The sequence below is a fragment of the Acyrthosiphon pisum genome, chromosome A1 (assembly GCF_005508785.2).
Source record: "Acyrthosiphon pisum isolate AL4f chromosome A1, pea_aphid_22Mar2018_4r6ur, whole genome shotgun sequence".
NCBI classification, from domain to species: Eukaryota; Metazoa; Arthropoda; class Insecta; order Hemiptera; family Aphididae; genus Acyrthosiphon; species Acyrthosiphon pisum.
In genome coordinates this window covers 87998847-88013627 of record NC_042494.1, presented here as the reverse complement: position 1 = coordinate 88013627, position 14781 = coordinate 87998847, and the positions used below count along the sequence as shown (strand labels likewise).

The following is a 14781-nucleotide window of genomic DNA, read 5'->3' as shown; positions in this document are numbered from 1 at the left end:
ATGGATCACAGAAGATAAACAATATTGCAAGAAACCTGTCCAAAATCATGTAAATATATATATAACACTACTAATTTCGTAGATTTATTTTTTTTAATATAAAACAAAGCTTATAAAAAAAAAATATTAATAAAAGAATCGCGTCGTTACAACTCCCTCGGCCCTCCACTGTTCTTACCAAAGTTAACAACCAGTGTGTGTTACGACCGTTAATTTATTTAACAGTGTGACAGTTCACAAAATATTACAGCGTATTTGTCTCTATTATTCGATATCTGACGAGAAATTGAATGCAAACAGTTCCTATGTATACATATTTTAATAACTTCGTTTGGTTTGTGTGATCCATTCAACCCGTTGAATTCTGTGAGGTTAGGTTAAAACGCACAGGCTAGAACATTATAACAAAAACATAATATTATTTAACTGTGGATGCACATAATTCTCAATAATGCTAAATTTAATCTAGCTTAAATATTCTAAAAATAAAATATTATAGAGGTTTTATTCACTCCAAGTGCATATTACATAATTTATAACAATATTGTATATATATATATATAAATATTTGTATTTTTTGTTATGCTGTTTTGTTATGTGGTCAGATATTTTTAGATATCTTACATTATTTTACCGACAAATTATTTATATCAGCTGTAATAATTTAATATTCATTATGTATTTTATACAATAGTTGCAGATAAAATAACATATTATGTTATGCAATTATTTCTTTGAACGCTGTACAATAATATATTGCTTTATTCAAATATCTGACTTGTAGACGCCACTATACTATATTATAGTTTAATTAAACAATAGTTTTTATTATTCTGGGAGTTATAACCAACTTCAACGATTATATAGACCTCATAATACGAATTTAGATGCAAACATCGCGGATCGAGGACGGAAGTAAAATTAAATAAAATGTGTTAATTGTTAACAGGTAAATCAAAATAATAGCAATACAAATAATTAATTATAATCCATACGACCATAAAAGTGATCTCAGACAATAGCTTTATGTTGTGTTTCGCATATTATACAACAATTTCCATTGTCGTTATGTTATATTGTTATCGTTCATGTTCGCTAGACACAAATTCACACGGGAACGTCCCTTATACCATTTTCACGTTTGCAATTAACCACCGGCCTCCCTCTGTAAAGTGGAGTGCACAAAATGTAGTCTACTGCTACTGTACAACTACCCTACTACTACTGTGCACGTATATGTATGTAATTTATAAATACCTACTACTTATTCGCATAAACGTAATTTTACCTATTTTTGTATGTAATTAAATTAAACCTATTGATTTCCACGTGTATCCACTATATCACTGTGTGTGTGTGTGTGTGTGTGTGTTGTGTGTCTCTCTCTCTCTCTCTCTCTCTCTCCCGCCATCTCCCTCTTCAATACACACATACATTTCGGTCTTTAAACGTGACAAAATTATAAAATTCATTTGCTTTACATTTACTTTCCAAACGTGACTTTTGCGTCAGATTGTCTCCTCTAACAGTGGTACATTCAACTCAAATAATTGTCGTCAAACACACTGCTATAATATATAGGTGGTTTTTTGAGTAAAAATATTTTTTCCAAGAAAAATATTTAATAATTATTTCATGTACGGTGTTTCAATCACTGAAAGAAAATTAGTACTTTTCCAATACATAATATCGTATTTTGGTAGGTATGCACCTATGTAAGTATACATACTGATAACCGGTTACTAGTGTCTAGCATTTAACTAGTGAAATATATTTATGTACGAGGAAGGTTCAGAAACTGAAATAACAACAGAAGTTAATTAGTATTAAAAAAAAAGACAATAAGTTGTACATTACATCTTTATGAAGAAAACAACACTAGTTGCATACATATTATACACATGTACCTATGTATTTTCGATAGAAAATAAAAATAACTTTCCAATTTCCAATAAGTGTATTTTTTAAATTATTAAATTTTGCAGTGTTTTCACAATTTCATGTGACATGTATACATTATTATTGTAAACTTTTTTTATTTCAATTTCGTATACATGTGTATCAAAAGAAACAATAATGGATTAAATGTAATTCAAAATATGTCCAAACACTAAGTTTATAATATGAAAATAAATTATTATTTTCATAAAAAGAAGCTTTCGGGCTTGAAAACGTATATTGTCAAATACAATCAAAACAAAAAACACAGTTTGGAATCCCAATTATACAAAGAAAATATATAATTAGTGAGATACAAAAATACTTGGTCAAAAAATAAATTTATATTATTATTATTGTAATATTCTTTAATATTCTTTTACGTTCTTGGGAATACAGTTCAGTGATTATTGTTTCAACTTTATTATTGTAAATAAAATAATTGAGTTTTGATTCTGTGAAAAAAATATATCAAAACATCCAATTTAAACTTCACACCAGAAATATATCACATAACGCTTATTCACACAATTTATATTCGTATAACAATAAAAAAATGTAAATGCATTTGCTAAAATAATGGTTAAGACTATTGGCAAGTTACTACACGATCTTAGCTCAACATTCATATTATACAAAATAATATAAGTATTATACTTACAGCCAAATAATAATTCTCGATCGTTTTTTTTTTGTTTAAATTAAATGTACATTTATTTTTTTTATTCTAGGTAGCTATTATATTATTATTGGTATGAACTCTTATAATATATAATATTATAATTAATGCGTTTTGATTTTTTAATTGGTTTTAGTTTTTAACTATTAATACAAAGTATACGAACTACGAAAAAATGTTCAATTCAAATTAATATTGAACAATTACTCGTTTTATATTTTCGACATACCTTTTAACCACAATGTTTTCTTTACTTCTGTAGTAAATCTATATAGAAACTAATACCTACAACTTTTTTTTTATTTTTTACGTATCAGCTAACACGACTGTTTGTGCATTTTTATTTATAGAACAAGTGAACATAGCATATTATAGTAGCATACACGGCATAATAAACACTTTTACGTATAGTGTAAAATAGAACGTAGAACGGAAGCCGTTGATTTCTTTAAGGGCCTGACAGCGACCATGTTCCGGAAATAAATCCCAAGTATACCTACGACGGCACCAATATAATATAAGAGACCAGAGTTCACACGCCTGATTGTGTGCTATCTTTTTCGCAGTGACTAGTAAAACTTTTGTGCCACATAATCTTTTACGCCACTCTCTTATTTCAAAGTTAAAAGCGCGTCATTTATCTCCAGAAGAAACATAAACTTTTTTTTATATAAAACGTTTGGAAAAAATGAATTGCTGCCCGTGCTGGCCTGTTATTTAATAGTTGATACCGATAACCTACTATTTAAATAAACTATAAAATAAATAGAAATACAGAATATTATAACGTATGCAAGTGGGTATAATATATTACGACATTTCTACTTTCTACATCAAGTCCAAATTAATTTGATGGTAACGATTATTTAATTCACGGTATATAATTTAAATTACTATGTTATTATCCTTTCACCTATGGAATTTAAATTACAAGAACAAAATTTCCAAAAGTTAGAAATCAACATTTTAAACATTAAAATTATACTTATTAAAACGTTTATTTTAAAAATATTTTTTATAATAAACAATACATAAATATATGAAAATATAATATAATATGATTTATCGGTTTTTACTAAACAAAATATTTAATTATTTTAAACAAAAGTATTTTAATGTCACAGATACATATTAAAGTACATGCATATAAGTAAATATATTTTTATTACTAAATCCTTTGATATGGACACTATAAAAATGTTCACTTTAGTCCATCTCAATTAGTTTGCTTCTATAACATACAGGTTGATTCAACAAACATGCTCACCCCCATTGTTTCCTTTGTTTAAACAAACTTGAAGATCATATTTTCAAATTCTTGGGATTTTTGTATTACTTAATGCGTGCCATGCGGTGATAGAAACTTCTGTTTTTTCAAATGAGAACACCCCTTGTTCGAATTTTGAATTAAATACATTAAAATTTTCAAAAAAATATTCATTAAATAATTTATATTTAAAAAAGGGAGTTTTCATTTGAAAAACAGAAGTTCGTATCATCGCAGAACAATCCTTAAGTACTATATCAAATCTCGGGAATTTGAAAATATTGTCTTTAAGTAATATGTTCAACAATTCTGAAAGTCGTAAATTTAAGAAATATATTATGACGTTTCTACATTGAGTCCAAATTAATTTGATGGTAACGATTATTTAATTCAAGTAATAAACGCAATATAAAAATATGTTTTCCTAAAGGTTCAAGTAACCTTGTATTAAGTAACCTTGTATTGTAAGTTTTAAGGTGTAGTTTTCATGAAAAACTTTTCTTAATTCCTATATTGGGTAAATACAGTCTTGTTCACTCATAAACTTGTTATTTAACAACTTTCAACTTACCTACTCATACATTTAAGAATTTCAATGTTTACATTCATGAGGATAATTAAGTACCTACATAATATTTGTACAAAAATAAATAAGATGTTTTAGTATAGTTATCATCAATCTATTTATCACTGTTATCTACTCTAAGAACAACGATTATCTTACTTATGATATAGAATATAGATATTAAGTAGATATAAGTATTAATTTATATCGTTAAGAAACTACCTTAAAAATATTGCTTACTCTAACGACGAAAGACTCAATTAAATTAGTTTAAGATTTATTGATTTTTATAATAAAAATTACCGTGCACATTTTTAAGTACAACAAAATTATCTCTATTATAATTATGAATTAACTTAAACGCATCACAAAAACATCCTTACGTAATACATATATATAAAATGATTAATGATTAGTAATAAATTACAATAATTTATGCATGCCATTAGTGTATAATATTATTAACGTTAAATCTTTACTGGTTATTTGGAATGATATGTACAAGCCAAAAGAAGCCAAAATTTAAGTTTGTTCCATATTAATATAATATATTATATATTTTTTTTAATAAAAAATTATTAATGGCATTACAATAATCATTTAGTATTTAGTTAACTTAGCTAAATAGTGCTTAGTATTTATAATAATACCTACTTAAATGTTAGACCACGCTGCACTTATTTTTATTGTTTTTCACATTATAAGATAAAAAAAAAAGTGGATGTCGCTCTGCTGTAAAGTAGGTTACAAGTGGATCACTGTAATGGATGGTGTTAAATTTGAATTCAATGATATAATATCATTGTATAAGAAAAACGATTCTGAGCGAAGATAGTCAGTCAGCCTATGATACTACTAAGTATGTTTGATGATATTATTGTGAATAAAGTAATTTATATATAACCTATTTACGTGGAACCTTGTTTTAAATTTTCAATCCTTAGCTATAAAAGTTGAACATTTTATACATTTTTAACTACAAAATAATTATAAAATTTTGTCAAAAATCGAATTTTAAATGCTCATAAAAAATTATGCCTATGTATTTTTTAACTGCTTATGTAAAAATATGTCAGGAGCCTTGTATTAAATTACAACAAAATAAGAAAATCACTAATTGAGAAATCTAGTGAATATCCAATGTTGTAAAAATTTGAACTTTAAACGCACATAAAATTTAGATTTGACTATCCAGTAGACATTTTTTTTTTTTTTTTGATAAAGGTAGAAAAACTTATGAGGAATTTTGTATTACCTTTTCAAATCTTAGATTTTTAAAGGAAAATTTTTAAAAATTTCTAAACCAATATAATTTACACATTTTCGGGATTTTTACGTATTTTGTCAAAATTTTAACTTTAAATACTAATTGTGACTATGTATTTTTAATATTTTTCAACTATCATTGTAACAATATATTAGCAGTCTTGTATTAAATATTCTATTTTTTTTACCCAATGAACAAAATTTGATTGACATCTATAGAAAAAAACTAAAAAAATTGGAAACTGAAAATGGTCTTAAACATTTCAAAACAAGTCAAAATATTTTGAAAATATAATGGTGTAGAGAAAATGCTAATATAAATATTCAGTGAAAGTTTCATGTATTTACGGTAATTTATTTTAAAGTTACATCAAAAACCAAAATCTATTTTGTCGAAAACCGATTTTGCAAAAAAATTCTTGTTTTTCCTTATTTTTTTTTTTTTTTTTTTTCCGGGCGCTTTTGAAAACTGCTGTTTATTTTTAATTTTGACCTCATCAACGCTTAAACCAAATTCACTGTTGAAAATCGAAGCATTATTTCGACTAGGTACTTATCGTGTACACAGACTTAAATAAATATTTAAAAAAACACACACACTGCACATCATTGTAAAATCAATACAATCATCGCTCTGCTTAGAATCTAAAAATAACTGTTCAGATTAATGTTATTTTTTACATCATTTAATTTCTACTCAAATATAAGTAATGAATCGTAAATTTTTAAAATGAAAAATTGCAATTTACAAATTTTACTACCACAGGAGTTTTTTCTCTTTCCATTCACACATCACCTCATTTTAAATAATGGTGGGTGTAATAATTTTGACTTACTCCAAAATATATAAATTCTTAGTTACAAGAATATAAACTATTACCCCCCTCCCATTTGTAACTTTTACATTTATGTATTTATTATGTATTGTGGAATCCATCTACCTAACTACAAGGACCACGGATTATCCATAATTCATATCCCAACTTTCACATGGAGTAAAAGCTCTACTTATGCATATAGTAATCAAGTGCTTACACTTAGACTTCTTAGTTCTTAAACTTGTGTGTTAATATTAAGATAAATAGGACAAAGAAGAACTCTGATAAACCCGTAATCTATATTTTGTAGTAAACACTGACGTATAATTCAACAGTTTATAACACAATAATCGAAAAAGTTTTGTAAACACAAGTATATTTCATTCGATTTCAGTCATGTATTTTTTTTTTTTGTTAAGAAATAACAATGGTTGACACACAAATTATCCATTTAAGTAAGTTTGGTACTAAGCAAAACTGACCTTGAAAAATAGCTTTATTCACTGCACTTATATTTTACATAGTTGTTCTACAAATACTTTTACGAACAGTCTAAATAAATTAATCTTTAGAACTGAAGCACACTTACACATTTTTCTATAAAATATTTAAAAATTATTATTATAATATTATGTTTATGTTTAAAAACGTGTTATCTCTTATCATTATTAGTCACTCAAATGGATAACATTAGCGTTTAAAAGCCAATGTGTAGGTAATATAAATTACTTAATATAATATTATAATATTAAATATCACATTTTATTATAATTTTAATGTGAAAGTTAATTTTATTATTTTTAATATTAAATACTATCTTTTCTTTATTGCTCAAGAAAATAATAATAAGTACGTATAACTTATCAGCCGTTTAATATAACGTATAATAATATGTACGTAATGTCCATAAAAGTTTAATCGGTTGAAATGTGCATATAAAAAAATAAGTACGCAAATATTAATAAAAATGATTGATAGGAAAAAAACATTTATGGTATGATCATTATATTTATTTACATCTATCTAGCAAACCTATGATGTCGATAAAAAAAAACCAATAATATTTTAGTATTTACCTACATTATACACTTTTTTTCATATTATATGATATAAAATGTTGTGTATAAGCGTGTGCCTATATATCATTACAAAATAAATATATTTTAAGTTGATTTTTACTTCATAATTTCACACTTTTGATGATTTTTTAACGGGCTTCATCCCTGAAAATATTTTATACGGAGTAGGTTAGACTATACAAAATACAAAATATACCCATATGCAGTTATATGGTTACGATTAATAAATGGTTCAATACTAAAATTGGCGTCATAAAGCAGACACAAGTCACTATAGAAATATAATGAAAAATAGTTCACTCCCAAGAGAATTATCCTTCACCCATAGCTGCCCAAAACTATTGCTTTGATCACATTCTTTATTGATATTATAAAATAAATGTACTAATCAAACTATTAATATATTATGTTGTATCACGATATTTTTTCTTTTTGGGATCAAATACGGTTTTCATTTTCATCACATTAATATTTCTAACCCTTGTAAAATAAAAAGGAATTTAGAAAGCCATATTTTAATAACATAGTAATTATTGTATCGTTTCATTTAATTATTTGACACCTTATTTATAACAACGCATTACATGTATACTTATATTATAAAGTAGATTGCATGTTAAAAGAAAATTATACATTTGAATTAAAAAGAATTACTAACCCCTACAATGACTATTAGGATAAATTAGTTTAGTACAAACACTAACAGGATTATAAACACAAGACATTATATGAGATTTTAAATTTAGATTAAAATGCTTAAAGAAAGATGAAGATTTTAGAAATAAGTGTCATTTAAATATTTATAATCGGATAAATAATAGGAGTCTATAACGTTACAGTGTATTACACACAAAAAAGACGTGGTGACATGTTAATAAAGGATATTATGTTATTATCTTAAAACTAATACAAAAGGTTGGCTAAAATTCACAAAGAAATAATAAACCTACCTATATATCAAATCGAATTTCAAAGAGGGAATACTTGATGCCTAATGGGTAATGATATTTACTTTTAAAAATTACAAGAGGAAAATAATACTTAACTCTATGGATCTCATTTTTTGTACTCAACCGTAAATTGCATGCATATGTAAACTTTTTATTTTTTTAAGAATTATAAATTTATTATTATAGAATTATAACTATAAAAGTCTATTAAATTTGAAATAAATCTATTGCAAATTGATGTATGCGTATAATATTATGATATTTTGTGCTCAATACTTGTGTGATGTAAAAGAAATGTATAAATATTAATTTATTTAGATACATTTTATAACATAAAAAGTTTAAAATTTATATTATTCAACACTATTATATATTATATTATATAAGAAATAATTAATCACCATTTCCACTTATAAACCCGAAAAGTTTCTTATACAGTGCGTCAGTTCACTCACCGTTCCATAAATCAATATAATATTTAGAACAAAATAAGTTTTATAAGAACTGTACAGATAAAAATACATTTTCATGTCATTATTCTAGTCATGAGTTAACTTAACATTTATTTAAATAGGTACCGTTTAGGAATACTTTTCAGGAACTACAATGTCAGAATTTATTCTAATTATTTTGAATATTTTAACCATTTGTCAAAAATGTGAAAAATGTGCATCACTTATAAGTTACAAGAATTGTGAAATCATTATATATAAATAATACACAAGTAAAACTTTGGTAAACAAAGATTAAACATTTAAGTTGAAGATTTTAAGTTTTTGTCACTTATCCTACTTATGACAAACTAAATAATTATGTAATCTGTAGACTTATTCTGAAACATGGAAGAAATTATAGTTTGTTATACTGTTTCAATTTTGATTTCTCGACGTTTGCTCTAATTTTGACCTTTTATATTATCATTGCTTTAAAATATTTACAACCTATTTCGAAAAATGTATGTGATTATACTAAAATATGTCGTAACAATACTCTGAATATTTCAGAATTATCTCAATTTATTTATAAGATTTATCGATATATTTTTTTTTAATTGGCTGAATAGAATTTATTTAACATTGGAAATTTGAATTGCATAAGTTAAATTACCTAATAAGATAAGTAATTATTTTAATGGTACCATTTTATACATTTCAGTATTTCACAAAACGTTTTACTAATAAGACTTAACCTAATCATTCCAATATTATGTGGAACATTCCCTTTAAACTTCATATAGACCACTGACATACTATAATATATAATACTTAAATATTATTAGATATTGTTTAAGAAAAAACCTTTTTTCAATTTGTTGACTTTGACTTCTTTTTTTGAACACCCGCTTAATTCGGAGCAATAGAAACGCAGCCTTGTCAATACTTAAAGACTGACGGCGTTTGTTATCTGATTTTTGGTTATCATCTTGGTCCATCTGGAAAAGCAATAAATGCTAATTAATAACAAGAAAATTTAAATAAAAAGATTAATTATTATTTAAAACAAACTAAAAAATCCTCCACTTCTATACGATTCCATTGTGGGTACCTAAAACTCTGGATTGTATCTTAAAACTTGAGATGTTATTATTATTTAATACTAAGTGTGCACATTGGTTAAATTATTTATGCATTCAATGAATTATTATTATTTACAATGTATGAATAGACTATATTTTGTATGTGTGTATATTTCAATAAAGAAAACCGTAATGAAAAAAAAATTATATGAGTCCATAGACTTTATACGTTATAGTTTATAGTCTATAACTACGATTCTTTGAAAATTGATATTCATAACAATAGTCTTATAAAAATAAATTTTTTTATGACCATTATTGCTAAAAAATGTTACAAATATATAGAGTGTAGAATACCTAACCTAACCTAACTTACCAATAATACCCACCATCCAATTACTAAAAACAAACAATATATAATGCATAAACTATGTTATTTACTTTTATATACAATTATAAATCTACTGATTAGTAGGTAATTTAAAACTTTTTTTTATCTAAACTCGATGTTAGTGATGAACACATTCAATGGAATGAGATTATAAAACTCTTGTTGTGTTTTTAAATATGGGTAAACGTACCTATATTTACTAACGTTCAATGAAACCAATTTGCTATCGCCTTTAATTACAACTTACGAGGTTTAATTCAAGTAATTAATTAATATTATATACATACGCTATGTTTAATTAACATATTGATTTAAATGTAGTGTTTACATAATATTTTTAAATGAAAATGTTTTAACAATCATTTCTAACTCAAGATAACGGGTGGCTCACTGCCTTTCTCTGTATATACGTGTGTATGATATATTATATATTATACATAATAAATAATAATTAATATTAATTATGATATAGGTAATATTTATGATCCTTATACCACATGCTTTGTATATTACTGTACTAGCAATTATTGGTAAACATTTTAAGTTACTTTTTTTATTTTTAACCTGTATTAAAACTTGGAATACATTTTTACCCATCTTCACTTTTTTGTTCTTAACTTTAAATAAATAAGTTCATTTTTTTTGTTTAGCTTGATTAAAATTAAAACATATTTTTTTTTAATTGAACGTTTATAGTAGAATACAGTCATTTTTAAATTATTTTTTTTTACAAACTCATTTAAAATCGAAGTAACTATATTATTGTTAATACACAATATTTGATTTATTTTTCAAGAGATGTAATTATGTAGTATACTAGTATGCATATAACAATATATTATATATTTTAATAAATACGTGATGGAGGTATGTATTGGAAAGGAGTTATAACAATAAAACACTATAATTATCAATATTATAATATTATGGTATCTACCTTGATTATGCTAATCAGTGAGTGGAAGGTACTTGAAAAACTTTCAAGGTATGACAGCTGCAGTATTTATTTAAATCTGTTGTTATTATTCCAAGTGTTATGATGTACTCTGTACAATTTACTACTAATGAATAATAATAATGTTTAGGTACCTATAATGTTAATCGTCCATGTAATCTCTTGAGATCTGAATTCTGGTGAAAAAAATTTTAAATAAATTTATCATTAAGTCGAAAACGTACAAAAAATCGTATTACTATTCAGTTTTTATAGTTTTAAAATATATTTTAACAGTTGTTTAATGTCTAGTCACTACTCGTTATATGGAACTCCGATGTTGCCTTTTTTTACTATATAATGGTGTCCTAGCTAACAATATGTTGTTACTGCTTAAAACAACATTTAATTTTTGTGTATGTGTGTGTGTGTGCTATGTGGGAAAAATTACAATACTATTTTTCTTGTACTGTATAAGCTCATAAAATGCATACATTAAATGTGATGATACAAAAATAAAGTATAAGTAGTTAAAATTAGAAACTTAATTTAATTTGAATAGATTAACATTTATTTTCAGATTTGAAACCGATAAAAAGTGGGCGTGTTTTAATTCAATCCTCTAATGTATTCAGTACATTTGTTATAATTATGACGACGACTATAGTTTATTTTAATATCGATTTTTCCATTACATTTATAATTTACCGTACAAACATAATATTATGTTGGTACCTACCTACTTATAGTTTTTCATTTTATTATTTCAAGTTGTTTTTGAAGTCATTTATGTATTTTTATAATGACATTGTCCTTTGTATTTTTTTTAGAGTATAAAAGTCCTTTCCCAACTGAGTATATATATATTAAATAAAACTATAATGCTGCTAGTGAATGAAATCGGTTTAACACGGATATCGTATATACTGATTGAAATCATAAAAAGATAATACGTACAATATAACCGCAAAAACGGCGGCGGCGCGGCGAATTGAGCTTTTATTTGAAAACTAGGGATATTTTATTTTGGCACGCCCGCTCATTCCACCACTTTTAACGACCATATATCGTTGTGCTTTCATGAAACCGTTCGACGTGCACATCATATTGTTAATATTTTGTTTTAACAGACGCCGTCTCTGAATTTCGTCGCCCCGAGCACACGCTTTTATATATTTTATAAAGCCACTGTGCTAAATAAACAGTCGGTAGTTTTTGTGTAACCATAGACGTGGTACCCGCGAAGACGCCGCAAACATATAATAGAAACGGAATACGACAACAATAATATTATTATCGTGCTGAACGGTCAGTAGAAAATCGGATAATACAGGATTTCTAAACATCCATAGTGCTATTAATACGAAGTAATCACTAGTCGCACATACCACATTATCGTTACGGTCTTACGGAATAGATTTTAAAGTTATTTTTGCAAAACCAATAATTATAAACATTATGATACCATTGTATTGGGTTTCGTATTGCCTAGTTCCCTATTATAATTGCTCTTATATTCGTAAATCATAAAAAATATGAATTCATTCACGAGATATATATAAAAAGATTCTGATTTTACGTATGAAATTGCATTTAATTTATAATCTCACGTAAGTATTTAATAATTTTCTATTTTTTGCTCATCAATTATCACTCATAAGTCTCACGCGTACAAATAATTAATAATAAGAAATAAATAAAATATATTTGTGTGCACTTAAATTCAACGTAATTTCCTATTTTAATAAGCTTAAAATATGTGCGTACGAATAAGAGATACCATGATTTGATTTGTAGGGCGTATTGTATATATAAATACATATATAAAGCTCAACGTGAAAGACAAAAATAAAATAATATTACACACCAAAAGCGAGACCGACATGACATGAGATTTCTGTATCTATACGTCAAATTAAAATTATCTGTATTGAATAATATCTTTAGACTCTGAAAGTGGACCCCTTGGGATTTTCAGCAACATGTCATCCTATTTCTCTATTGAACAGAAATAATAGTAAATTATTCTATAAAAGATATATCATGAAAAGTTACACATAAAACGAATATTTAAAGCAAATGATTTACAACCAAAAATATTTAATAATTTTAAATTTAAATATAGGTAATACATAAGTAGATTGATTTATTACCATAAAAAATATAAATGTGTAAATAATTGACATTTATATTTAATTTAAATTTTTTTTAAATGTATAAAAGTTATACATTTTGAAATGTAAGACTAATTTTACTAAAAAGTACTAATGTAAGTATGTGTTTTTAATACTAATCGAATTAAAATATGAAGTAATAATAATAACTAGATAAGGCTGAAATTTCGAAAAATAATCAAAAATACTCAATGCGAAAATTAGTCTAAACAAAAATAACAAATACATTACAAACAATGACTATTATTATAGCTGATATATAATATACTGGCTTATATATTATATAACTTGCGGTCGTTGCTATTATCATTATAATATTCATATAAAATGGGGACTTTATTATACCATATTATACGGTATTTTGAACATGATTAATACGACAAGAGAAAACCAATCGTACAGTGAATAACAATAAATCACTATAAATTATATTCCTTACAGACCTAGGAATTTTTTTACGTAGATAAGCCACTAGACCTATTTAACTGTTAAAATGAATCGTCTTCAAATACTTTTAATACAATGAAAATTTCTCAGATGGTATTATGTTATGAAAAATAGCTCGTAAGACTTATCAATTAAATATTTCTAAAAAAAAAATATTAATTTCTTCGTATAGTTTACTTACTTTTCACTATGGATCTTATATTATATGATAAAGTAATAATGACACGATGAGCTCAGTAAAAAATTAGTCATGTACGAACGACAGGATTAAACTATAACGATTACTAGAGCGAAAAAACCATTTTACACATTCCGTATACTGCATGAAAATAGCGATCAATTTTATCATTTTAATAAAGAATCGATTTTTACGAACGGAAAAACGAAAACGAGTATATTGTACAGACGGACTGCAGATATATCACACTGCTATAAGCGTCGCGCTTATATCGGTACGTCCGGCGAAGAGTCGATTTTCTACTGGATTTTCCAGGGTTGCAGGCCTCAAGCTTTTCAGACCACGTCGCACGCGCTGCCAGTCACGTGGGACAGCGGCGCATTCTATTGGATCGCATTCGCGCGCTCAAGGGTAAAGTGTCCGAAATTATTCTCGAGCTTTTTCCCGGTCACCTATCTTTTTCCTGCAAACCTTGTTACAAAACAAACCAAAAGTTCTTCTTCGGTAGGCAGGTAGGTATACGAGGTGTTATATAAACTTAGTTTATAGGTCTATGGTTATACCTCTATATTATTATAA

At 25.8% G+C, this 14781-nt stretch overlaps 1 protein-coding gene across 1 annotated transcript in view; it reads right to left on the bottom strand.

Annotated features, from left to right (window-relative positions):
* The window catches only part of LOC100158922 (ankyrin repeat and fibronectin type-III domain-containing protein 1), a 153934-nt gene extending 139423 nt beyond the window's left edge, over positions 1 to 14511 (bottom strand). Inside the window, exons 1-2 of the mRNA XM_016807921.2 lie at positions 14206 to 14511; positions 9861 to 9994 (exon numbers count right to left, since the gene is read on the bottom strand). Of these exons, the coding sequence (XP_016663410.1) occupies positions 9861 to 9994 (134 nt within the window). The 5' untranslated portion in view covers positions 14206 to 14511. The remainder of the gene's footprint in view (positions 1 to 9860; positions 9995 to 14205) is intronic.
* Between the last annotated feature and the right edge of the window lie 270 nt (positions 14512 to 14781).